Here is a 27,591-nt window from a genome sequence, read left to right as displayed (position 1 = left end):
TAAAATTATAACAACTTCAATAAACTTAGTGGAATGCAATAATCTATTGTATACAAATGTTGGAAATAGAAATATAATAATAATATAGGATCAGGCATAGCCATTCGGTTAAGAAATTCACTTCCCAACCCTGTAGTTTCAAGTTCAATCCTACCGCACAACACTTGGGGTAACTGTCTTCTACTATATAGCTTTAGGCCAACCAAAGCCTTGTGAGAGGACTCAGTAGGCAGAAACTGAAAGGAGTGTGTATCATGATCAAATGTCCATGTTCCATCTTGGCATGGACTGGACAGTTTGATAGGATTCATCAGTTGACGGATTGCATTGTGGTCTAATGTCTGCTTTGACATGGTTTCTACAGCTGGAGGCCCTTCCTAATACTAACCACTTTACAGTAGATATTGGGTGCTTCTTTCATGCCACCAGCACTATTGAGGTTGTCATACAACTTGCAAGACTATGAACCCTGAGGAAGTTAATTAGAATAAACAGGATAAATAAAACATCATAAATATATATTAGGTTGTCCGGAAAGTTTTGAGCAATTTTAAGCTAAATCTTTTAACACTTCATTGAACACACCTGAAATGTAACAGTTAAAACTTTGGCATTGCTTGAAGAGCTACTGCATCTCTTCTATGTTCCTGACTAAAAAATAGGTTTATCTTTCATTCCGGTTACCCTTTATTGACATTTGAAATGGATAACCAAAAATTTCATATTCGCATTGTTTTTCTAAAAGGCACCATAAATGTTCGATAATATTAAGATCTGGGGACTGTGGTGGTCAGATAAGATGTCCAACTTCACTAGAATGTTCCTCGTGCCATTAGCTGTGTGAATTGGTGCATTATCATCCAGAAAGATTATGCTTCCCTCTGGAAACAGTTCCACAACCATAGGATGAATTTGATCATATAAAATGCTTCAATAGTCTTGACTATTAATTCTGCCATGAAGGGAAACCATTGGGCCAGTGGATTTCCAAGATATAGCCCCCAGGATCATCACAGATCCTCTCCCATGTTTAACAGTTGGAAGAAAGCAGTCTGGGTCAAATGCTTCTTCTGTCTCTACATATACACTCAGCCGGTGGCTGGAAATAAGGTAAAGGATGACTCATCCAAGAAAATAGGATTCTTCCACTCCTCTAGGGACCAACTCTGTAGGTTTTTACTCCACTCTAAATGCTTTGCAATGTTTGTTTTTGAAAGTAGTGGTTTTCTGATTGCAGCTCTCCCATGAAATCCAGCTTTTGTGGAAACTGGGTTCTCGAGGTGATCATTAAGCTCCGCAGTAATTTTGGGAGCTGTACTTTTGTGATCCTTTCTAACAATTTGCGTAAGAGTCCAACGGTCCCTATCTGAAAGTTTTGGTTTTCTTCTGGAGTTTTGTTTCTACAAGAAGGTTTTTCCCTCTTTCTCAAAGGCTGTCAGTATTTTCGAGACGTTTTGACAAACCAAACATTTCGGCTGTTTTCATTACGCTAGCACCTACCATACGAGCACCAACAAGTTGACCTCTTTGAAAGTCTGATACATCTGTCATTTAAATGAATTTTAACTACCTTTTTCTAATGACATCTGAAAAGAAACAGCAATTTTAGCAAAACATATTAAGCAACACTAATAATAAATCAAAAAACATAAAAATAAACAAGCTTTTGGTGGTTTTATATATATTTCAAATTATAATGCTATGATGCCTGGAGTTTCCACTATTTTGTCCAACCCCTGTACATAATATAAGCGCCCTGCTTGAAACTCTCAGCCTTTTAGTCACTTTGTAACTTCTGCCAATAAAAAAATAATAAAATGTGTGAGTACATGTATATGTTTGTGCATCTCCTTGTCAGGATATCATATGCTAACTGTATACAAATGTCACATTGCAATTTTCTGTGAAAATATCTCCAACCATTGTGCTGTTCATGTTTGAAGGACAAAGAGAACTATTACATTACTTGGACACAGGTAAGAGTTGGTGACAGGAAAAGCATGCGGTAGTAAACAATCTGCTTTGACAAATCTCATCTGACCCATGCAAACATAGAAGAAAAGTAAACATTTTAAACAAAACATCAAAAAAAGATTCAGAAAAAAACAAAACAGAACAGACTGTTTCCACTTACATCTGATGGATAAATCTTGTGATTTGAAGAATCAAAAATTTCCAAACAGATTTCATAATTTCTACCGGTTTCCAACACCCATTTTGTGTGTGATAAAACAACAAAACCTGAAGAGAAAAAAAAAATAAATAAACAGCACAATTTAATTTGAATACACCATCAAAAGTTTAAATAGCATTCTTTTTCTATAGATTATATCTCATTCAATTAATTGTTTAATGCTAATAACTGATTACTTTATTGAGAAGCAGAGGAAATAAGTTAAATTCTAATAAATTAATCTAATACTGCTAATTATACAATATATCAAAAGCTAGGTTTTAATGAAACCTCATTTAAGAGAAATAAATTAGAAAACTAAGATTTTTGTGTGAATGACATTCAATACTATAAATTATTTGAGACACGAGAGATACAGAGCACCTGGTCAAATAGGTAGACATGAACCTGCTTTTAGCACAAGAGACAATCCAGAGCCATGGATCAGCAAAACTGTAAGAATACTGGACCAGATGTGTTGCAGTATGTGTTCCAGTTTTGTACATTCTGACTTTAAATCCTATGACCAACTTAATCCATTGCCCAGTTTAACACAACTATTTGGTACCTTGGGTACTTTTAGCACTCTGCTGCAAGTATTTGAGCCAGGTCTCCAGTTTCAGGATACTGCCTTCTCTCTCATCCACTAGTCTCAGAGACCCTGTAAAAGATTATAGGCATTGCCTTCCTTCCTGACTAAAAGGATATCAAAAATATTGTTATTAATTAAGCTAATAGAACCAACTATTTCTCATTCTGTCAGAAGGCAGATATTTGATCACAACTCAACCATATTACACTTACTACTTTTATTTTCTTATGGAACACTGTAGTTATTAACAGTGTTCCTTACTTGCTGGCTACCTTGTGTCATCCATCTCTTTCTGCCTTGCTTCATGACAGAATATTGAAACACAGGTACAGACACACCTGAAGGGTTAATTTCACTTTGCAACCATATAGTTTAGGTACATTCATTATGTGGCACCTTGTGGTCAGGAATCTTCTACTGTAACCTCGAGTCAACCAAATACTTGTAATTGAATTTGCTAGATGGAAACTGTGCAGAAGCCGTGTGTGTGTATGTGCATGTGTGCTTGCATGTGTGTGTGTGCGTGAACATATGTTTGTTTCATCACTTGCTAACTAGTGTTGTTATGTTTATGTCTCACACAACATTTTCATCACAAAAGGAAACCAACAGAATAAACACTAAACTTAAAATAAGTACTACAGCTGATTTCCTTGACAAAACTCTCCAAAGCATTGCCTCACAAAGTCACAGTCCGAAAACAGAAACAGGTAAAAGAGATACATAGATATACTTACTTATGTAAGCTGGTTCAACAACATATATTAAAGCAGAAGGTTGGTACGACTGTTCACTGTCTTGGATATCTAGAAACATTCTTAAGGTAAATAACAACACACTTCATAATCAAAGAAATTCTTTGGCTGCAAAAGTACCTTAACCAGAGTTTACCAATCCATTTTATTTCATGTTAGTCCCTATGTTCATTTCTTCAGATTCTAAATTCCAATAGCACCCATTAAGGGATATTTCTCTCTATGGTTTACCTCAACAACTACCTATCCACACAAGTAAACATAACTCTTCTATTTTTACCAATATTATGCAAAACAATATTAAAATACAAAGAATTCAACTGACTCCAGTGTATTACTGATATATCATTTAATGTCCATTTTCCATTCTGACATGGGTTGAACAGCTTGACAAGATCCAGTGACCCCCAAGGGCCACATCAAGCTTAAATACCAGCTTTAGCATAGTTTCTACAGCTTGGTACCCATCGTAAAGCCATCCATTTTAGTGAGCACTGGGTGCCTTCTTTGTGCCACTGGCACCAGTGAGTTTACCAAGTATCTTACAAAACAAGGAAAAAACAGAAAAAATTCCCTTTGAGTAACAAAGGGGTGAGGGAGAAAAAAAGATGCTAAAAGACAAATTCAACTTTAGTGCAATTTGAACTCAAAGATATTTCACTATTTTCATTCCCATACAAATCTCGAGATATCAAAATCCAAAATTATACATCATTTTTCACTTTAATGTACATTCCTTGAGTTTGAAAGAACACTGTACACAATGTGTATTCTCAGTAAGCTCCGGTAAATGTGTTCCAGCCATGACCAAATCATGTTAGTTTTAGACAATGTACCTAAGACTATATTATTTAAAGTGTTCTTCCACTTTTTTTTTTAAGATGATAAGGTGTAGTTCCAAAGGAATTTAACTTATTTATCACAGACCAAATGACCACAAAGGGACTCTCTTGTTGGTCTTAAGGTTGTTCTCTTTGGTGTAATTAGGTTTAATTTCTAGGACAGTGGGAATTTTAATAGAAAGCTTCGTTACTATGGATAATGACCTGTTGTTTTATGTCTGTCTACAACACAAGTGACTCTGAAAGAAACGTCAATACACAACAAATAATATACATACTAAACACACATACTGTTATGAATAGCAATATATATGTATACAAATGTATGACACATACATCTTGTGTCGTTCCCATGATATCCAGAAGACACAGAAGCAGCATCACATTAATATTGCATCCAAATTTCCCCCCAACAATGACACAGACATCAGAGTGGGTCTACAAAGATGCTAAATTTACTGAGGTAATGTTCAGTGGTATATAACATTTTATATTCAGAGGATATAAAGAAGCCTGACTGTCCCTCACTAAAATATAATTTGCAGCAGACATTGGTGCATGATGGTGTCTTCAGAACCACTGGATCCTGTCAAATTGTTCATCCTATACCAGAATGGAACATAGACTTTAAAAGACAATGATGTGTCTATAACACACATCAAGAAACTAAAGTGGATAATACAATAAAAAGGAGTCAAACTGAGTTTCCCACCTTTTGTACTGAGATTTATAATAGAAGACAATTGGGAGTCCTTACAGGACAACTGTTGAAGAATGCAGACCAGATCTATGGCTGGGATGTCTCAGTCAGAGAGAAAGTAACTTTGTGGTGGAATAGTACTGCAGACAGAGCCATAAAAGCTAAAAGACAGGCCTGGAAAAATTAGAAAGAAAGAGGGAGCAGTAACAAACTATATAAAATAGTTATGTAGTTAACAATGGAACCACCAGAAAGTAGGAGATTTGCCAAATTTTCTCAAACATGAAGAGATATATGGTTATTCCATATTATATAGAGCAGGGAGCTGAAAAGTTCGTGGCTTCAGGTAAAAGAAAATACAGGAGGATCAGTTAATTATGATTTTATCCAACATGAGGTCCCACCCATGCCAGCATGGATGGCAGACGTCAAACTATGATGATGATGATGATGATTCCCCTATTAGATTCATACACTCATTGCAGCGGTCCTTCTGGTTTTCTAAGCCCTGTAAAAGTATTCAGAAGGTTGGGCCTCCAACCAGGCCTTTCACAACACTCTTAAAGCAGGAATTTTTCCACCGTCCCTCCTATAAGTATAACCCACACCAGTGATCCAACCCATACCCGCATGGAAAACAGATGTTAAATAATGGTAGATATATACAAGTATCATCCCCTAATGTAACAACCATGTCAGCATGAATGTTGTTGGGGACTAAACCTATTTTCAGCAGGTACTTGTTAACATCATGATGCTAAATTTTTTCCATTTTCAAGAAAAGTCACTACTAATTTTTAAGTCTTTCTGAACAGTCAGATGTTAGCTTATCTGGAAAGAAACAATGAGTTACTAATAAGAAGGGTTGAAATTAATGTATGACTGATTCCACAGCTTTAGCATCACTCCTTCATTGTCAGCCTATTAACTTTTCAGCCCATTCTCGTATATGAAATAAATATATGAAAGGATACTTCGGTCTCGTAAAACAATTTCAGTGGAACCAAAACTAATTGCTTCAGCTTCTGAGGTTTCCGGATTAAATGAACAGATGTCTGGTTTGACAACTTCCATGTAATATTGTGGAGAAGGCAAATAAATTCCTGAAGTAGAAAACAGAAATACAATGTTGCATTGGAATGCCAAAAATTAAAGGAATGTCAAGTGGAAAAATATAATTTATCAAGCAGCACTAAAAGCTATTTTTTTTTTATTAATGTCATATTATGACATTAATAAAGTACATATAGACATACATACATAGACACACACACAAACAGATATGGCTGTGTGGTAAGAAGCTTCCCAACTACATAGTTCTGGGTTCAGTCCTACTGCATGGCACCTTGGGCAAGTGTCTTTTTTATGAGTGGATTTGGTTGACAGAAGCCAACCAACACCTTGTGAGTGAATTTGGTAGACAGAAACTGAAAGAAGCCTGTTGTATACATATATATATATATATACAACAGGCTTCTTTCAGTTATATATACATATATATAATCACAGGCATGGTTGGCTTCTCAAACCACATGGTTCTGGGTTCAGTTCTAAAGCCTGATACATTCAGCAAGCATCTTCTGCTATAAATTCAGGCTGACCAAAGCCTTTTGAGTGGATTTGGTAGGCAGAAACTGAAAGAAGCCCATCGTGTGTGTGTGTGATTTTGTATCTGTATTTGTCCAACCACCACTGCTTGACAACTGGTGTTGGTGTGTTTACATCTCCATAACTTAACAGTTCAGCAAAAGAGACCAATAGGATAAGTATCAAACTTAAAAAAATAAGTCCTGAAGTTGATTCATTCAACTAAAGACTCAAGGCAGTGCCCCAGCATGGCTGCAGTCTAATCACTGAAACAAGTAAAAGATCAAAAGATATATCTCTGCATGTGCCTTTGCGTTTGTTTGTCCCCCACCACTGATTGACAACCAGTGTTGGTGTGTTTGCATCCCTGTAACCTAGCAGTTTGACCAAAGAGAACGATAGAATAAGTACCAGGCTTTAAAAGATATAAGTCCTGGGGTCAATTTGTTCAACTAAAAACCCTTCAAGGCAGTGCCCCAGCATGGTTGCAGTCAAATGACTGAAACAAATAAAAGATAAAAATAAAAGCTATATACACATCACTTATACATACACACACATATACACACTTATACATGCATAGATATACATGTGCACATACACGTATACACACACACAAAGTGAGTGTCCAGTTAGATTTACAACTACTACTGTATATGAGTTAGAGCTCCACATAATCATTATCCAGTCAGCTTCCAGTATAGTGGTTAATCAACCACTATACTTGGTAGTATGGACGGAACCGGGGGACACACACAGAGGACCAGCATCTTTCAGTTTCCATGTACCAAATTCACTCAAAAGGCTTTGGTTGGTCCAGGACTATAGTAGAAAACATTTGCTCAATATGTTAATATGTTATGCAGCAGAACTGAACTTGAAACCATGTGGTTAGAAAGTGAACTTCTCAACCACACAGCTATGTCAGTGAGGCCATACACACACACACACACACACACACACACTATACACTGATATAGAATGGATGTCTTCTTCCTCTGTCCATGAATTATCATACATTATGAGAAACCTATCAGAAATAGGATAAGCTGACAGTCCTAAATGCCAATGACACCCATGCATCAGTGTCATGGTTGTTCGCTGCTGGTGCCAAGTTAATGACACCCATGCATCGTAGTTATGGTCGTTGATGGTACCATTGTAAATGGCACCTGTGAATCATCGTGGCCGGTGCCATGTAAATGACACCTGTACATCATAGTCATGGCCATCAATGGTGCCATGTAAATTGGCACCTCAGGAATCATGGTCGTTGGTTGTAGTCATTGCTGGTGCCATGCAAATGGCACCCATGAAATGTGTGGGTCACTACTAATGCCATGTAAATGGCATCCATCCACAAATCATAGTCATGATTGTTGCCAGTGTCATATAGATGACACCCATGTCAATGGTATGTAAAAGCACCCATTACACTCCTGGGGTGGTTGGCGTTAGGAAGGGCATCCAACTGTAGAAACCATGCCAAATCAGACTGGAACCTAGTGCAGCTCTCCGGCTCATCAGCTCCATGTCTAACCCATGCCAGCATGGAGAGCAGATGTTAAATGATGATGACTTCCAGAGAGTACCACGCTAACATTAAACATAGAGCAAAACAGAGCAAAATTGTGCAAAAGAAAGTAGTTATTACCACCATCATCATTTAATGTCCATGTTCTATGGCTAGCTATCATGGGCTGGATCTTTTATCCAATAAATCTAAGGACTACATTGTACTTCAGTATCTGCACAGTTTCTACAAATTGATGCCCCTCCTAACACCAACCACTTCACAACAAGTAATGAGTGCATTTAGCAGGCCACCAGCAACAGTGAAGTCGCCATAGAGCTTGCAAGACTACCAACTCCAAGGGACAGCTTTATGCCTGAAGATGTGAAGCAAAAATATAAGAGAAGGGGCCACAGAACAGGTTCTTTGGTGTAAAGAGGCAACACGGCTACTCACATTTTAGAAGGATGGAAATGGTCAGGTAGAGCAGGAAAGTGACAAAATATACATATACATAGCACTTACTCAGCATTACCTGACACCTTTGGGTCTTATTGACACCATTACCTCTCATAATCTATACATACATACATATATACATACATATATATATATATATATACATACATATATACATACATATATATATATAAATATACATATATATATATATATATATATATATATATATGTATGTATAGGTTATGAAGGCGCACGGCTCAGTGGTTAGAGCGTCGAGCTTATGAGCTCGAATCCCGGACTGGGCTGCGTGTTGTGTTCTTGAGCAAGACACTTTATTTCATGTTGCTCCAGTTCACTCAGCTGTAAAAATGAGTTGCGACGTCACAGGTGCCAAGCTGTACCGGCCGTTGCCTTTCCCTTGGATAACACTGGTGGCGTGGAGAGGGGAGGCCAGTATGCATGGGCAACTGCTGGTCTTCCATAAACAACCTTGCCCGGACTTGTGCCTGGAAGGGTAACTTTCTAGGTGCTATCCGATGGTCAGTCATGACTGAAGGGGGTCTCAGAATATATATATATATATATATATATATATAATGGTGATAAGGTATCAGGGTGGCCTCCCATGTTACAAGGTAGGTGAGTGTTTCAGAGAGTATGGGAGAGAGGAGGTAGGACTGAAGAGTGAATGTAGTGAATGGGAAGTGGGATAAAAAGTTACTTACGAGTAATGACATTCTGCCTGATTTGTTCCAGTTTATAAAAGACTTTGCCATGAACCAACACGTGTACACTAGGAGGGTTAATCATCAAGTTGGCAATCACCGTCAAACTCACCGTGGCAGGGGGAACATTCTGGAAAAGATTTACAAAGAATTTCAAATGGTACATATGTAATACTATGGAAAACAGTGATATTGAAATTAAAATATATAGTAAAAGAATAAGACAAAAGGCAAAAATAAATTCATAAAATAATATGGTGCATACATGGCTGTGTGGTTAATGAATTTCCTTCTCAACCATGTGGTTTCAGGTTCAGTCCTACTGCATAGCAACATGAGCAAATCTCTTCTATCATAGCCCAAATTTGAAGACGGCAAGCTGGCAGAAACATTAGCGGTATTTCGTCCATCTTTACATTCTGAGTTCAAATTCCGCCGAGGTCAACTTTACCTTTCATCCTTTCGGGGTCAATAAATTAAGTACCAGTTGTGTACTGGGGTCGATCTAATTGACTGTCCTCCCCACACCCAAAATTCCGGGCCTTGTGCCTAGAGTAGAAATGATTATAGTCCCAATTTGATCATACCCTGTGAGTTGATTGGTTAAATGGAAACTGAAAGAATTCTGTGGTGTGTGTGTGTGTGTGTGTGTTAGTGTCTTCTTGTCTTGACATCATGAGATAGTTATAAACTAGTGTTACCATTCAAGAAAGGTACTTCATTTCTAGCCTTCTGTGAAAACATGTCCAGTCATGGGGAAATATCACCTTGCTTGGAAACAGGTAAGGGTTGGTAACAGGAAGGGCCTCTGGTCTTACAAGGACTGCTTCAATGGATTTCAATTGACCCACGCAAGCATAGAAAAGTAAATGTTAAAATGATGATAATGAAGAGGAGGGAAGGAAGAGGATAACCACATGTTCTAGTTATATAGCAGCTAATTTTACCCTACCTCTACCCAAAGAACTACTTTAAAATGAGGCTGGGTACATAAGTTAATAAATAGCAAAATCTCTTGTCAAGAACATAAATATAGTAAAGAATTTTAGAGAAAAAAGATTAGGTGTTTTTTCTTCATTACATCATTTACTACCAGCAACTCATAGCCTGATAAACTCAAACATTACTTCCACAAATTGAGAAAATTAGTCAATCCCTTTGGCATTTCTTTTAATAACACATACAAATTGTAATTCTTTTGTTATCATATTTCTACTGAAACACACTGTCTCTATTTCAATTAATTTTGAAAATAAAGAATTTAGTAAAATAATAACATCCTTATTAACATTTTTTTACCATATTTTTGTTGAAACACTTTGCTTCCATTTAATTTTGAAAGCAACAAAGAATTTAGTAAAATAATTTTTGACATTAACAAGCCAATGTTTGGAACATAGATTAATAAAAAATATTAAAGATTTTAGTTTAGATCATTCTAAAACAGTGGTTCCCAACCTTTTCGCTATCAAGGACCCCAAGATATTGAAAGGTCTGTCAGCTTAACATGTTCACAGATTCCCAATATTACCTTTGCGGACCACCAGGAGTCCACAGACCATAGGTTAGGAACCATTGTTCTCAAACATGAATTTTTTATCATAGAACATGGGATGGTTTCAGGGTAGTTAAAAAACAGTATTAATCAAAAAACTAGTCAAATAAAACAAATACAAATAATATTCTAATTCTGGCATAAGGACAACAATTTGGAAGAGAGGGTCAAGCTGATTACTTTGACCCCTAAAGAGACAGAAGAAATGTCACAAAGCATTTTGTCCAATGCATTAATGATTCTGCTGCTAAGCATTTTGCCTGGCATACTAACAATTCTGCCAGCTCACCATCTTACAAATAATAATACTTCAACCACCAACAATTATAGGAAGCTCAGGGGAGCCCCTACTCTCCAACAATAGAGTATTGTTTTCACATCTAGAATATTTCTGCCGCTGCATACACAAACATCCAAGATGGTGTCAAGAAATAAGTCACCTGCCTGATTGGTATAAAGTCACCTACCAACACACTCTAGTCTCTGATCCACAGGTATGCTGTCTCATCTCTACATTTTTCTACAGCTAATATAATGACCTCTGTTCCTTTGAGCCGGCTGTAATCATACCACTTCCACTAAGACATTCCTGTCTTATTTTTCCTCCTCTTATCCAACCAAGCAGGTACCACAGTGATCACTAAATTCAATCCCTCCTTTCCAGAACATCAGCCCTCAAGAATTCCTTCTCTATTCATGTCTTTCCTTTGTCCACAACATAAGTACTATTGAAAGAAACTCCAACACACAAACAATACACAATACATACATAAACTGCATAAAGAACAATATATATAATAAGGCTTTGGTTGATCTGGAGCCATAGCAGAAGACACATGCCCAAGGTGCCACGCAGTGGTGCTGAACCTGGAACCATGTGGTTGGGAAGTTTAACTACAGAGTCACACCTATGACCAGAAATGTGACAAAAAAATTATTTTTCAAATCCAATAGCAGTTGTGATACCTGTGCCGGTGGCACGTAAAAAGCACCAACCGATCATGGCCGCTGCCAGCCTCCCCTGGCACCTGTGCTGGAGGCACATAAAAAGCACCCACTACACTCACAGAGTGGTTGGCGTTAGGAAGGGCATCCAGCTATAGAAACACTGCCAGATCAGACTGGAGCCTAGTGCAGCCATCTGGCTTCCTAGACCCCGGTCAAACCGTCCAACCCGTGGCTAGCACAGAAAACGGACATTAAACGATGATAATGATGATGATGAATAACTATAACTAGTTTTCTTTACGAATCTCATTCACATCAATCAAAGAGTTAGTAAAGACAAACAATACAAACTGTAAGAGGAAAGACTAAACAAAAATACAACTTACTTTATATATTGGGTCAAAGAGGGTTGCTTCAACTGTAGAACTGCCAGTTTTAACAGACTCCACTAAGACAATGTCACCAGTTTTTCCAGCTCGTTCTAATGGCGATATGTGAGGTGGGGTCTGGTATTTAGAATCTTCAAACTTTAAGAATCTAGTTTAAAATTGCAATATAAAAAATATTTCTTTAGACATAATCATGTATTTTTATAAATAAAAAACAAAATAATGCAGGAAAATTTCATTAATCTATTTTTTTTTTTTGTTCGTGAACATTAATTGCTATCCCCATTAAGACCTGTCCCTCTGTTGTACTTTAGCCTACCATCATCTGGCACAAAGCCACCTCCCTCAATAATACTATCTACATCAATTGAGGGCTCATCTTGTGAGTTACTTGGTGCATCACTTGTGCCAATACCATGTAAAAAGCACCAAGTACATTCTGAAAAGTGATTGGCATAAGGAAGGCATCCACCTGTTGAAAGCATAACAAAGTAGACACTGGCACACACTACAGTCCTCGAACCCACCACATCCTGTTGAACAGGCCAACCAATGGAAACTATGCCAAAGGAAATAGTGGAGCTTGGACAAACCTCGGGTTCATCAGAATTGGTTGAAATATCTAACTCATGCTAGCATGGAAAATGGACTTTAAATGGTGATAGTAACAGCTATGAACACTTTTGATACCAACGTGTCAAAGCACACCCATGGTTCTATGACAAAAACATCCCATTTCAAAGTGGTCTAAATTATAACCTTCTTCAGTCAAAATCTTGTAAATTTGTTACAAACACCAGCTTAATAATGACTAAAGAAAAACTACATCTAAAATAAATAAACTTTAAATATTAAGGAATATTGTTTTAACAGAAGAATAAAAGGCTTATAAAAGGTCAATGAATGTCTTCCTAAAGCTAATTTATTCTATTTTTGTTTTTTCACAACAGAAGAAACAGTATTGTAGATTAGATAAATTATCTTTTGGAAAATCATTTGGTGGAACAAATAAAACTGTTTCCAATTCTGGCAGAAGGCCAGCAATTTTGAGTGGGATCCAGAACACATAGAGCTGCAAATTCATTGTATTCCTTTTACTTTTAATGGTTTGTACTCATTTTGTCATTGAATAAATAAGTGTACAAATTTGAATATCTATATATAGAGTGAAACAGGTTTGTGTTTATAGCTGAATACAAGAGTCAGGAAAATGACTGTGTCAGTTTGGATATATATATATATATATATATATATATAATATATATATATATATATTTTATAGTAAACAAAAGAAAAATTATTAGACTAGATCGAAGATTCTTAGTGATCACAAATGACACAGAACAGAACAATGATAATAATAATAATAATCACTTTAACGTCCACTTTCCAATGCTTGCATGGGTCAGACCGAGTTTTATTGAGGCAGCAGGATGCTTTTCTTGTTGCCCACCCTTGCTTATTTCCAAGCTAAGTAATATTTATCCATGACCAAACATGTTTCTGCAGCACATTGAATAACATTTATTTATGACAATCATGTTATGTCAACACAAGGAGCCTCACACAAATGCATGCACAGACTCAAGCACATATATATATAAATAACTGACTTCTTACAGTTTCCATTTACCAAATCTACTCACAAGGCTTTGGCCAGCTTCAGGTTAAAGTAAAATACACGTGCCCAATGTGCCATGCAATGGGACTGAACCTGAAAACATGAGGTTGAGAAGTAATCTTCTTACCAAACAGCTATGCCTGTACAGAAAACCATTAATGGCAAATATAACTTACTGCTTAGTTTTACCCTTTTGTTGTACTCAAGAAGACCTGTCCTCCACAGCAGAAGTGTTAAACCACATTCCCCGGTGACGGGAATTGGCCTACAAGAGCCTTGTGCTTATGCCACATAAAAAGCACTCATGTTGGTGTCACATTAAAAGCACCCAGCACACACTGTAAAGTGGTCAGCATTGAGAAGGGCAGCAAGTCACCAAAACCAAACCTAATCAGACTGGAACCTGGTGCAGCAGTCCAGCGTTCAGCCCGTGCCAGCATGGAAAATGGATATTAAAGGATGATGGTGATGATTATTATTTCTATTGAAATACACTGCATTGGTTGCAATTAATTTTGAAAATAATGAGGAATTTAGTAAAATGACTTTGATATTATTAAAGCTGGTGTCTGAAACATAAATTAAAATGTAATTTTGACAAGAAGTTTTAATTTAGATGACTTTAAAACAGGGAAGTTTGTAACATAATTCCAAAGCAATCACAGGCAAGTTGGCATCTCAAAAGAGTTAACACAACCACCTGGCCATTGAGTATCATTAACAGAGTCCACTTTCTATTAAATATTCATGCCAAGTCTACAGTCTGAAGAAGATAACTCAATAATTTCATGTTCTGCTTTCTGCTACAACTCACAAGACTGTGGTTTATGCCTCCTTCCTCAACTCCACCAGTCTTGGACGTCCTGCAATAATGTCACGGGAACTGATCTTACTCTTCTTTCATTAACCCTAAAGAATCATACATGCAGCCATGCATACATACATATGTATGTACATACAAAGAGGTGCTGAAAAGTTCCTGACTTTAAGAGCATCATGAAAGGTGTAGCTGGAAGCCCAACTTTACAAGTTCTTTTACAGGGCTTTGAAAAACTGAAGGACCACTATAATAAGTGTGTGAATATGAGAGGGGAATATGTTGAATAAAATCATAATTAACTGATCCTCCTGTATTTTCTTTTATCCAAAGCCAGGAACTCTCCAGCACCCCTCGTGTATATATATATATGTATATATATATATATATATACACCGCCATCATCATCATTTCATGTCCGCTTACCATGCTAGCATAGGTTGGACGGTTTGACTGAGGTCTGGCAAGCCAGTGGGCTGCACCAGGCTCCAAGGGTACTTTTAAATGGGCCGATCATGCAACACTGACATCCGCCACAGCTGTGATCTCACTTTATTTGCTGGGTCCCCTCAATCACAGCATATCGCCAAAGGTCTCAGTCTCCTGTCATTACCTCTGTGAGGCCCAACGTTCGATGGTCATGCTTCACCTCCTCATTCCATGTCTTCCTGGGTCTACCTCTTCCACAGGTTCCTTCCACTGTTAGTGTGGCACTTTCTCATACAGCTGTCCTCATCCATGTGTAACACATGACCATACCAGCACAGTCGTCTCTCTTGCACTCCACATTTGATACTTATGTCCAACTTTTCTCTCAGGGCACTTATACTCTGTCATGTATGCACAGTGACATTACATATCCAGCAAATCATACTAGCTTCATTTCTTTCAAGCCTACGTATATCCTCAGCAGTCATGGCCCATGTTTCACTGCCGTGTAGCATGGCAGTTCACACACATGCATCATACAGTCAACCCTTCACTGAGCGAGAGGCTTTTAGTTGCCAGCAGAGGTAGGATCTCTCTGAACTTTGCCCAGGCTATTCTTATTCTAGCAGCTACATTCTCAGAGCATCCACCCCTACTACAGATTTGGTCGCCTAGGTAGCAGAAGCTATCAACTACTAATATATATATGATAGATATCACCATCAATTTTACATTTGTACATCTATACAGGATTATATCTTCATCTTGTAACATACATACTGCCTAAGATGTTGGTTTCCAGTATATGACTACAAATTTTGCAAGTGTATACATGCCTAACATTCATGTATAGGTGAGTAAGTGTAAAAAAAAAAAAAAAAAAAAAAAAGAAAAGAAACAACCTTACTTAAGATTTTGTTCTTCAAAAAATTTTTTGTCTCCATTTGGCAAAAATTTCCAGTGGAATTCCATACCACTCAGAGTAGTGAAGACATTTTCTGAAAAAGATAAAAATTAAAGAATTCATTCAAAAGCTATACAAAAGAAATATTTATATACAAACACAAATATATAAATTTGCAAAAATCTTTTAATCAAAGCTGCAAGTATCGTTAAGGAAAAGTAATAATTAACAAATTAAATAGACTGTTGACATACTATGAAGTTGTGTATCACTCAAGTATGTCAATAGATATTCTGTTTTAAAGTAAACAAGAGCTGTTTAATTCATATATTAAATCCATATCACATGCATGGTACACAAGAAAAACAAAGTGACAGAGTGTCACATTACTATATCAGCAACAAAATGAAAATGTAGAAGAAAACTGATGAAATTATAGTAAGCCTAATAGTATAAGGTTACCTTCATTATCATAAGCATGAACTGCAAGTATTTCAGGAGTGTCATCAAGAGATATTAGTCGAGTTGTAGTGGAGATTGAGAAACGTGATATCAGGTCAACAATAACATAGCAGTGAAACACCTCATTTGATACTGAAAAATAAATTGGTTTTTTTTTACAAATTAGATTTAGAAAAAAATAAAATAAATAAATTTGGATACAAAATTGGACATGCAATTTCAAGAATTTAAAATGACTTCTTTCTAACCAGGCTCTAAGAGAATTAAGAAGAAAAAGAATAATTCACTATGAGGCATTCAACTTAGTTTCACAATATTTCTGTTGAAATACATTGCCTTTCTTTTGATTAATTATAAAAACTATGAAGAATTTAGTAAAATAACTGATACTATGAAGCTAGTATTTGCAACACAAAATGACATGAAACTTGATGGAAGGTTTTAATTTAAATCACTTTAACCCTTTTGTTATCATATTTCAATTGAAATATTACCACTTTTTTTTTTCAATTAATTCTGAAATTAATGAAGAAGTTAATAAAATACATTGCTTTTTAAAATTGGTGAAACAAATTAACACAAAACTGATTGAAGATTTTCAACTTGGGTCAGTTTCTGGCAGATTCAAATGCAAATTACTATTGTATTTTGTCTGTAGAGAATATCATTCAGACAATGTGTTCACAACACACAATTCATTGAGATAAGGGAATTTTGAGACATCACAGTGTTTCAACCTGAGAAAGGAGAGGACTCCAAGTGTCAGAGAAGCGATTGTAAACTGTTATCACATTTAAGATGTTGGAAGTGATACATCAATAGTTGATAATGTCAACAACATGGCCCATGATAGTGAAACAGTAACATGTTTCCAAAAAGGCGGCGAGCTGGCAAAAACGTTAGCACGCCGGGTGAAATGCGTAGCCGTATTTCGTCTGCCGTTACATCGACTTCAGTGCGTAACTGGTACTTAATTTATCGACCCCGAAAGGATGAAAGGCAAAGTCGACCTCGGCGGAATTTGAACTCAGAATGCAGCGGCAGACGAAATACCACAACGCATTTCACCCGGCGTGCTAACGTTTGTGCCACATCGCCGCTTTAGTTCTATCAGTGAAAATCCATTTTTTTCTATCTCAATCATGCTCTCACACAAGTTCCCTTCAATTTAATCACACATTAAATATGATACTCCAATATCTTGCCCTCAGACCTGCTGTCACCTCACTGCCTCTATTACTGCTACTACAATGGCCTCTGTCCCTTAGAGCTGGATTATTTCATGCCGCCTCCACTCAGACCTAACCAAACTCACCTGTCTTCCATCCTCTCATCACCCACATCATGCCCATCTCGCAGCAATCAATCAATAATAAACCATTTTGAAACAAAATATAAAATAATGACTCACTCTTATCTTCAGCAAATATGATTGAAGTCATTTTGTGGTCAGTTCTTGATACAGTTGAAACCACAGCATGCAACGAACAATCTTCCTCCAGCAAATTCATAGGGGTCACAGCAACCACTTCAGGGTGGGTAGATCTCCTTTGAATGTAGAACACATAACATGTAATAATGTTAATTTCTAGTGCATGAGAAACAGGATAACAGACAAAAGCCAAGCATCACATTAACTCTTTAGCATTTAAACCAGCCACATCTGGCCCAAGTATTCTTCCTGTTTTATGTTCAAACCAACCATATCCAGCCTTTCACACCTACCCTACAATGTCATTCTAAAAATAAACAATTACATCTTCAAAATATTGAAGCTACAAGATACTACATGATTAATTTTTTAAAACAAGGATAAATAAGCATTACATTTGATAAATTAATTTGAATGCTAAAGGGTTACAGTTACCGTATTTCCTGACGTACAAGTCAAATTTTTCAGACCAAAGTTTACAGCCAAAAAGTGGCAAGCTAACTTATGCAGAAAAACAACTTCATATCAAATATTCCATGTGAAATGTAGCAGGATTTGGAAAGATGGTGACAATGTTTGAATATTTATAAATAGATTTACATTATATACTATGTCAACTTGTATGCCAGAAAATATAGTATATGGGTTTATCTGTCACTTCATTTTTCAGTGCACCCCAAACATTTAAAATCATCTGTTTATTTCTAAGTTCATTTTTCTATGCTAGAATGAGTTAGATGAATATTTTATTGAGACATTGTTTTATAACCCTTCATGTCAGTAACACTCAGTTGTTTTTTAAGTAAGGAATCTCTTATACCACATCTTCAAAGGTGTGAAGCAAGCAGATTATTTGTTAACAGAAGTGATTACACTACCGACATGCATGTGATGATTTGATTAAGAAGTTTTCTTCTCAACTACATGGTTTCAAGTTCAATCCAACTGCATGGCATCTTGGGCAAGTGTCTTCCACTATAGCCACAAGCCTTGTGAATAGATTAGGCAGACAGAAATTGAGAGAAGGTCATTGTATATCTTATTTATATATGTAAGTGTATGAGTGTGTCTGTGTTTATCTTGACATCACACGCTAGTAGTGTAAATAGTGTCATTGTCAAAAAAAGCAATGTCATTCACTTCTGAAACTGTGCAAACATATCTGGTCATGTAGAAATATTAGCCTGCTTGTAAACAGGTAAAGTTGGCAACAGAAAGGCCATCCAGCCACAGAAAAATCTATCTCAATAAATTCTATCAGATGCATGTAAGCATGAAAAAGAGAGTGTTAAAGCAATGAGATATAATTATATATATATATTTCGAAGGACATATATATATATATTTCGAAGGACATATATATGCAGGTGGCACGTAAAAAGCACCCGCTACACTCACGGAGTGGTTGGCGTTAGGAAGGGCATCCAGCTGTAGAAACATTGCCAGATTAGACTGGAGCCTGGTGCAGCCTTCTGGCTTCCCAGAACCCCGGTCGAACCGTCCAACCCATGCTAGCATGGAGAACGGACGTTAAACGACGATGATGATGATGATGATATATATATATATTTCGAAGGAGTATGTCTACTTGCTGGGAATAACAATCAAAACTCTTATTTAAATAGCCAAAATACACTGATGATAACTACTAATCTGTTGTGGCACTGACTTCAAAATGATAGGTTGGGGGGGTCTTCGTCATAGTAATGCGTGCTGAAGAAGCAAAGGCAATTTTTTCCAGTGCAGAAACCGGTCCACGTGAGACCAAATACTTAAATGTACGTTAGGAGATTTTATTAAACTGATCTGCCTTTGGTTGATTTCTGTAGTTATCATCAGTGTATTTTGGTGATTTAAATAAGAGCTTTGACTGTTATTTCCAGCAGGTAGACATACTTAGTATGTCCTTTGATTAATTTTAATCCTTCAGCTATTGAATGCTTTTTTGGGGCCTGCAATCACCTATATAACTGATTCTGTTATTATCATTTTTTTAAAAAAGTAATACTAATTAATAACAATTAATATCTTAGCAAATTAAGTTTTCCAGAATTATTTTTCTTGTGAATTGTTTGCCCTTGTATCAATAACGATCTATATATGTGCTTTGCTTGTTCGTTAGCAGGCTGTGGTTTAGCACAGTGAGGATGACTCTCTCAAAGTGCCAGATGTTAAAACACCTGAAAGTCACAGCCAGGTGAGACAACTCACCCCAAATCCCATTTAAGAGTGATGGGTAACAATATTTCACCATTTTTGTGGCTTATTAGTATCATGTACCCAAACTGAATCGCCATAACACAATGGGCTTCTTTCAATTTCTATTTATCAAATTTGATAATGATTTGTTTTGCACAGGAAGGACCTTCAGCTGAAGACAACTAGTCCAAGGTGCCATGCTGTGAAACTGAACGTGGCTGGGAAACTAACTTCTTCATCACATGACCATGCCTGCACCTATATTTCAAGATAATGTGATAACATGAGAACTGTTTTCACCTTTGCTATACTTGATAAAAGGTCCCCAATGATAAAATGTATAGTTTTAAGTTTCATTTCAAGATTTCAATCATTTTTACTCTACTTGTAAAGATAAGCGCAATAAAATTAATGCCCTATACAACATTCTAATTTCTCCTGACCACTGAAGGAAATTTACAGAGCTTTGACCCTTTGGTATTCAGATTTCTCTGTCAAATAAAATACTTATTCAAATTAATATGAATTAGTCATGCATTACCTTGTAGCTTTGAGATTTCAATTATGTGATTGTTTGTTTTTAGAATAATATTGTAGAGCAAGCATGAGAGGTTGGCTCTGGCTTGTTTGAACATAAAACAGATACAATATTTTGGCCAGATATAGTTGCTTTAAATGCTAAAGGGTTAAACAAAAATATTTTAGCATGTAGCATTCAAATATATGCAGCTTATCTTAAGACATGTTCATAAATTAAATACAAGGCAATTTCCTGATATGTTTTGCAGCTCAGAGGGAACCTAGGACTCAAAAGGCCAGGGCTTAAGCCTGTTTCATTGGTGCATAAGTGAGTGAGACTACAACACTCTCCATTGAACAGGACACTAGTTTGTCACAGGGGTAACTTCCCAGCTATTGCTGGAACTTACAGCTGAGTGGACTAGAGTAACATGTAATGAAGCATTCTGAGTAGGAACACAAAGCACCACCTAGTCCATAAATTGAAATCATGACCTTACAGCCATGAATGCAACACCATAACCACTAGACCATGCATTTTCACCAACTAGTCAACTATCAACCATTTAGCATTCAGATTTCTGTCAAATATGATGCTTATTTATTCACATTGTTTTGTATTATTCATGCATCATTCCATAGTTTTGAGGTTTCCATAATGTGATTCTTTACATTGTAAGGTAGGTGTGAGAAGCAAGATCTGGACTAGTTTGAACATAAAACTGGTAGAATGGTTAGACTGGATATGGCCAGTTTAAATGCTAAAGCTCATTTCTTTACACTTGGTTAAGCTCAAATAAAATTAATAGTCATTGTAGGATAAAGAAATTCAGTTGAGTCAAACTAAGAAAGATAAGAGACAAGTCATTGTGATCTCAGCTCTACTCTTCTAAAATAAAAAAAAATATTAAAAAACTGACTCATGTCTTTCATTAACAGTCCAGCCTACACTCACAACATACAGCTGATTTTTCTCCATTAAAGAACTTTTGTACTTTAACTTGCAGCCTTAACAAAAGAATTTTGTACAACTATAGGTGCAAGCATGGATGTGTGGTAAAAAAAAACTTGCTTCCCAACTACATGGTTCTGGGTTCAGTCCCACTGCATGGCACCTTGAGCAAGTGTCTTCTACTATAGCCTTGGGCCAACCAAAGCCTTGTGAATTGATTTTGTAGGCAGAAACTGAAAGCCCGTTGTGTGTGTGTCTGTCTGTCCTTCACCACCACTTGACAACTGGTATTGGTGTGTTCACATCCCCATAACTTCACAGTTCAGCAAAAAAGACTGATAGAATAAGTACCAGGTTTAACAAAGAAATAAGCACCAGGGTTGATTCATTTGACTAAAAATTTGCTCAAGGCAGTGGTCCAGCATGGCTAGTCTGATGACTGAAACAAGTAAAAGATAACCTACTCTTTCTTTTTTAGAACTTTCAAATGAAACCATAGACACCATCTATTAAATATATTAAGAAAGTTGCATCCCTTCAATCATTTAATATCTTCTAAATTTATTTTTAAATGAAATTCTTATTTTGTATGATTTATCTTTTACTTGTTTCAATCATTAGACTGCAGTCATGCTGGGGACACTATCTTGAAGAGTTTCATCAGGCTGAGTAAAAAGTAGCAACGTTTCGAAACATGAAATTCATCACACTAAATTTCAACAATTCAAAAATTATATTCATCAAATACAATCAGCACATTTTTACCAACGAGTTACAAGTTTGTTCATTCCAGTAACATAAAAATCTGGAGCTGATGAACTCTATGAACACACTTTCACCATCAGTTTGATTTTTGAACTCCTTCTCTCGCAGGAAACCATCAAGGTGCTTGAAAAAGTGGTAGTCCATAGAAGAAAAGTCTGGGTGGGGAAGAACTTCGTAGCCAAGTTCCCTCAACTTCTGGAGTATTGTTAGTGAAACATGTGGTCAAGCATTGTCATGAAGAATGATTGGCCCTCTTCTGTTGACCAGTCTGGGACGGAGGAGTAGCAGTTTTTCATTCATTTTGGCAATTTTATGGCAATATGTTTCTGCAGTAATGGTTTTACCGGGTCTTAAGAACTTATAGTCACCATAACCTTCTTCTCGGGTTTAGGGAAGGTTTTCGGTGCTTCATTTTGATCCAATCACTGAAAAGAACGTTTTTTTTATTATTGTACAGAATCCACTTTCCATCGCAAGTTACAATACAGTTGAGAAATGGATCGGTCTGGTTGCGGAGAAGCGATGAGCAAATTTCATATCTGATTTTCATTCAAATCATGTGGTACCCATTTGTGAAGCTTTTTTGATTTTCCAATCGTATGCAAATGGCTGAGGCAGTTTTCTGGCTAACTTGAACTTCTTTTGCCAGTTGTCAAGTGGTTTTACATGGATCTTTCTCAATGACAGTCTTTAATTGATCATCATCGATGACAGATGTGCGTCCACTAGGCTCAGGTCTCCACTGCGAAATAGTTTAAACCATTTTTGAGCTGACCACTCACTGGTCATTTCCTCACCAAATGTTTTGTTGTTATCACAAGCAGTTTCAGCTGCTTTACGTCCTTTTCTAAGGTTGAATAGCAAAATTACTCAAATATCACACTTTGACAGTTCGATTTCAGATGATTGTAACAATGGTGAAAAAAATATCAATGTTAATTTATTGATGCATTTGGGCAAGACTGTCTGTATTATCAGACAATTGCAAAAAAAAATGTTTAAGAAAAATTCAAAACTCTGCAAAAATCCGGTACAAATACTTCATGGTTCAAAACGTGGCTTACTTGTTACTCAAACTGATAGATGAACAGATTACCTCTCAGTATTTATTTTTAAGCCTGACACTTGTTTTATCAGTCTGTTTTGCAAACTAACACCAGTTGTCAAGTGGTGAGGGTGGACAAAGGCAGACACAAAGATACACACACACATATATATGTAGTGAGTCAAGGAAGTGCTATTTTGTTGTCACAAATTAGCACAGTTATGCTTTGGCAACTGCAGCCAATCAGAGTTGTTCATGTAGCTATAAATACTGTGTCATCCGTCCAGAAAAGAACTGTTCCAGTCAGTCGGCCAGTGGTTAGCAGAAGTCTTCGATAAGAGTACAGCTATTTTCAGTGGGACTTTGGAAGGACACTACCCCTAATGGCATTACTTCAACTTGAACAGCTATATTATTTCAGACTTAATGCCGTAAACTTCAGGATTACAATAAGCTCACACAGTGAATCCCATTATTCTCTATGGATGGAACCTACCTGTTCAAACTTCTCACTCCTTTATCATGGTATTCTTCTACCCATTTGTGTGATAGTAAGTCCAATGGCCTTCTTTGGCTCCTACATGCAATTGACTATTCTCACTGCAACCCAAATAAATTATGACAATTGTTGTAATATAGCCGTCTGATGTATTTTCTTAATGCCTCACAGATGCAACTGTTTCATTGACTTTCCACATAGTGTATTTATTTGGTAACGCTTTACTCAAGTTACTTTCTTATAGTTACATTCAAACACAGAAACAACTCCTCTACATATATATATATATATATATAAAATGGGCTTCCACAGTTACCATCTATCAAATTCAGTAACATTGCATTTGGCGCAAGGTGCCATGCAGTGGGACTGAACCTGAACCCACAAAGTTGTACTCGGCCAAAAAGACTTTTTTAAAAATTTTAAAAAAGAAGCTCCTCTTGGAATTTTCAGATGAAACATGGCCACCCTCAGTGAGATTTGTCAAAAGAGTTACGTCCCTTGAATTTTTTAACATCTATTCTTTTATTTGTTTCAGTCACTTGACTGAAACCATGCTGGAGCACTGCCTTCAGTCGAACAAATCAACCCCAGGGCATTCTTTGTAAGCCTAGTACTTATCCTATCAGTCTCTTTGCCAAACTGCTAAGTTATTGGGACATAAACACACCAACATCAGTTGTCACACAATGGTGGGAGGCCAAACACAAATACACACACATTATATATATATATATTATATATATATATATATATATATATATATATATATATATACACACACACACATGACAGGCTTCTTTCAGTTTCTATCTACCAAATCCACTCACAAGGCTTTGGTTAGCCTGAAGCAATATCAGAAGACACTTGCCCAAGGTGCCATGCAGTGGGACCAAACACGGAACCATGTGATTGGTAAGCAAGCTACTTACCACACACCCACTCTGAAATCTTAATTTTGTAATTAAAGTAATAAAAAAATACTTGTTTACATATTGATAGAAGACCAGGACTTGAAATCTAGTTTCTTAAATGTAATATTTGTTCATTTTTATTAAAGGTAATTATTTTTCTTAAGGAGTTGATAAATCCATTTCTTTTGAAATTATTCCACTTTTATATGTTCCTTTTTTTTTGTTGTTTCTGTTTATTGATATTTCATTACTATTTTATAAGTTCTACCCAGTTGACTAGTTATGAGTAATGACAAATTACTATAGTACATCCAGTCATTATTCACAAACAAGTACAATTTAATAACTTCAGTTTCACCAGTTTCATAGTCATGAGCACAGCTTCTGCTGTTATTAAATTATGAAATAGCAAAGTGTTAAGCTCCCTTAGGCAACTGGTCTCTCTTGAAGCCCAGTCCAAAGTTCCAAATCTGAGAGCGACAGTGACAGTTACATGAATTTCTATTGATTTTAGCAATCATAATCCCAATTCTACAGTAACATGAAATGTATCTTAAACTCAGTTAAGCAAAGTGGTAGGGATTTACCAAGTGGCTAGAAAGGCAGCTAGGTGAGGAAGAAAGGAAGAAATTTGCATATGACCTGCAATGTAAGGTGTGGAATGTTCAGGATTGTGAGACAATGTATGAGAGAGAACCAAGATGTATTCAGAATGATGAAGGCATACTCACCATTGAGTATGAAAGATGAAAATGGTGATGAACATGGAGAATGCATGGGATAAAGAGAGGCTATTTGACAAAGGGACCAGCAATTCAAATTGACAGCAGTGTGATAAAGCAAGCAAGGACATGAAGAGAAAGTTGTGAGTCCATCAAGGATAGTTAGAGAGATGCTCAAAGTATCTGGTGAGATAGGATATGCATTTACCACTCAGTTAATCAAGTCATACAAGGTGTCATATCCAATAACAAGTGTAGCAGTACCATTGTAACTGCAACAAAAGCAAAGGAGATGCCTGAGAGAGAAACAATTATACAGGAATCAAACTAGTTGATCAGGTTATAAACGTCATGGAGTCATAGACAATTGTTCCATGATAGAGAAGACCTCGATGAGATGTAGTTTGTCTTTATTCCCAAAAGAGGCACCACAGATACAATCTTCCTAGTGAGGCAACTGCAAGAGAAATACTTGGGTAGCAAGCTTCTTATTACACAGCCATGCCTAAGATACTTTACCTAATATGTACAATAAGAAGCAATAAAGGAAATATTTGTTTTCAATCATTGGGCAATAAACTGCACTTGCAAAGACCTGTTGAGTCAAGTGAAGTCATTGTCATAGCCGATGACAGTACTACCTGATTGGCACCCATGCTGGTGGCACATAAAAAGCACCATTCAAGTATGGTCAAAACCGGTGCCACCCGACTGGTCCTATGCCAGTGGCACATAAAAAGCATCATTCGAGTGTGGTCAGTGACAATGCCGGCTGACTGGCCCCGTGTCAGTGGCATGTAAAAAACACCGTTTGAGCATGGTCATTGCCAGACCCACCTGACTGGCTCCCATGCCTGTGGCACGTAAAAAGCACCATTCAAGTGTGGTCGATGCCAGAACTGCCTGACTGGCCCTTGTGCTGGTGGCACATAAAAAGCACCCACTACACTCTCGGAAGTTGGCATTAGTAAGGGCATCCAGCTGTAGAATCTTTGCCAGATCAGATTGGAGCCTGGTGCAGCCTTCTGGCTTACTAGCCCTCAGTCAAACCGTCCAACCCATGCCAGCATGGAAAACGGACGTTAAACGACGATGATGACAATGATTAATATAATTTTTGTGTATCTCAATAGGATCTTTTGGACAATAAGTACAATTGTGAAAATTCCTGAATATGTTAGTGTATTATATAGAGTGAAAGCAATAAACAATGGTTTCATTTTGTCCATTCTTTTGATGAGCTTTATCATCACTTCATGTTGCTTTTTAGTAGTCATATAAGGTCTTTTTAAAAGCTTAGCTATGACTTTTGCTGATTGTCAATGAAGCCATGAGCAGACAGACACTCTCTCAGCCTGCCCACCCTTGACCCAGGGGAACACTGAGGATGAGAGGGTTGCACCAGCAATTGGGTGATACAACACAAAATATTGTGTCTTACCCAAGGACACAACATTCTGCCCAGTCTAATATTCGAACCCACAGCCTTATGATCATGAGCCCAACACACTAACCACTAGGCTTCCAGCTTCATCAAATATCCATACTAACCTCAAAAATGTATCATTCATAATGTTTATGAAACCCATAACATTTAAATCCCAATTCCTTTTGTTTTTTAAGTTTTTTTTAGCAAATTTAGATTCTATGGAGCATAATCTAAATTTGCAAAAAAAAAAACTTCAAAAACGAAATGAATTGGGATTTAAAACTTGACACGATCTTGTTTTAACAGTAGAAGAAAAAGGGGTGAATTTTTACTACATCACTCTGGTGCTTCGCCTCGCCTCCGCCGTTTTTTTTTTTTTTTTCTTTGGGTGTTTTAAACGAATCTGATCATTGGAAACTACGAGTTTTTAAGAGACGAGTGAAATAGTAAACATCTGCCACAAAAAAAAATTATACGTACACTAAAATGAATTTTGAATGTTCATTAACAAAAAAGCCGTTATAACAGAAAAAAAAAAGTTACGAGAAAAATAATTGAATGAAAGATGAAATACCATGAAAAATGAACTTTTTTTTCATCTATTTTTAATTCTGGAACAAGATTTGGCAAAGTTTGGGAAT

General features: G+C 36.7%; 1 protein-coding gene across 3 annotated transcripts in view; it reads right to left on the bottom strand.

Annotated features, from left to right (window-relative positions):
* LOC115211868 (nuclear pore membrane glycoprotein 210-like) overlaps window positions 1–27,591 on the bottom strand; it is a 112,992-nt gene that overhangs the window by 84,366 nt on the left and 1,035 nt on the right. For all 3 annotated transcript variants that reach the window (XR_004999102.1, XM_029780602.2, XM_029780604.2), the window contains exons 2-9: window positions 17,886–18,022; window positions 16,475–16,606; window positions 16,016–16,106; window positions 12,239–12,389; window positions 9,350–9,479; window positions 6,037–6,165; window positions 3,503–3,571; window positions 2,135–2,241 (exon numbers count right to left, since the gene is read on the bottom strand). Coding sequence is in view for 2 of the 3 variants with exons in the window: in XM_029780602.2 (XP_029636462.1) it covers window positions 2,135–2,241; window positions 3,503–3,571; window positions 6,037–6,165; window positions 9,350–9,479; window positions 12,239–12,389; window positions 16,016–16,106; window positions 16,475–16,606; window positions 17,886–18,022 (946 nt within the window). In the remaining variant the exon portion in view is untranslated. The remainder of the gene's footprint in view (window positions 1–2,134; window positions 2,242–3,502; window positions 3,572–6,036; window positions 6,166–9,349; window positions 9,480–12,238; window positions 12,390–16,015; window positions 16,107–16,474; window positions 16,607–17,885; window positions 18,023–27,591) is intronic.

This window comes from Octopus sinensis, linkage group LG5, assembly GCF_006345805.1.
Source record: "Octopus sinensis linkage group LG5, ASM634580v1, whole genome shotgun sequence".
Taxonomy (NCBI): domain Eukaryota; kingdom Metazoa; phylum Mollusca; class Cephalopoda; order Octopoda; family Octopodidae; genus Octopus; species Octopus sinensis.
The sequence above is the reverse complement of the archived record's forward strand: the minus strand, read 5'-3'. Positions and strand labels throughout refer to the sequence as shown.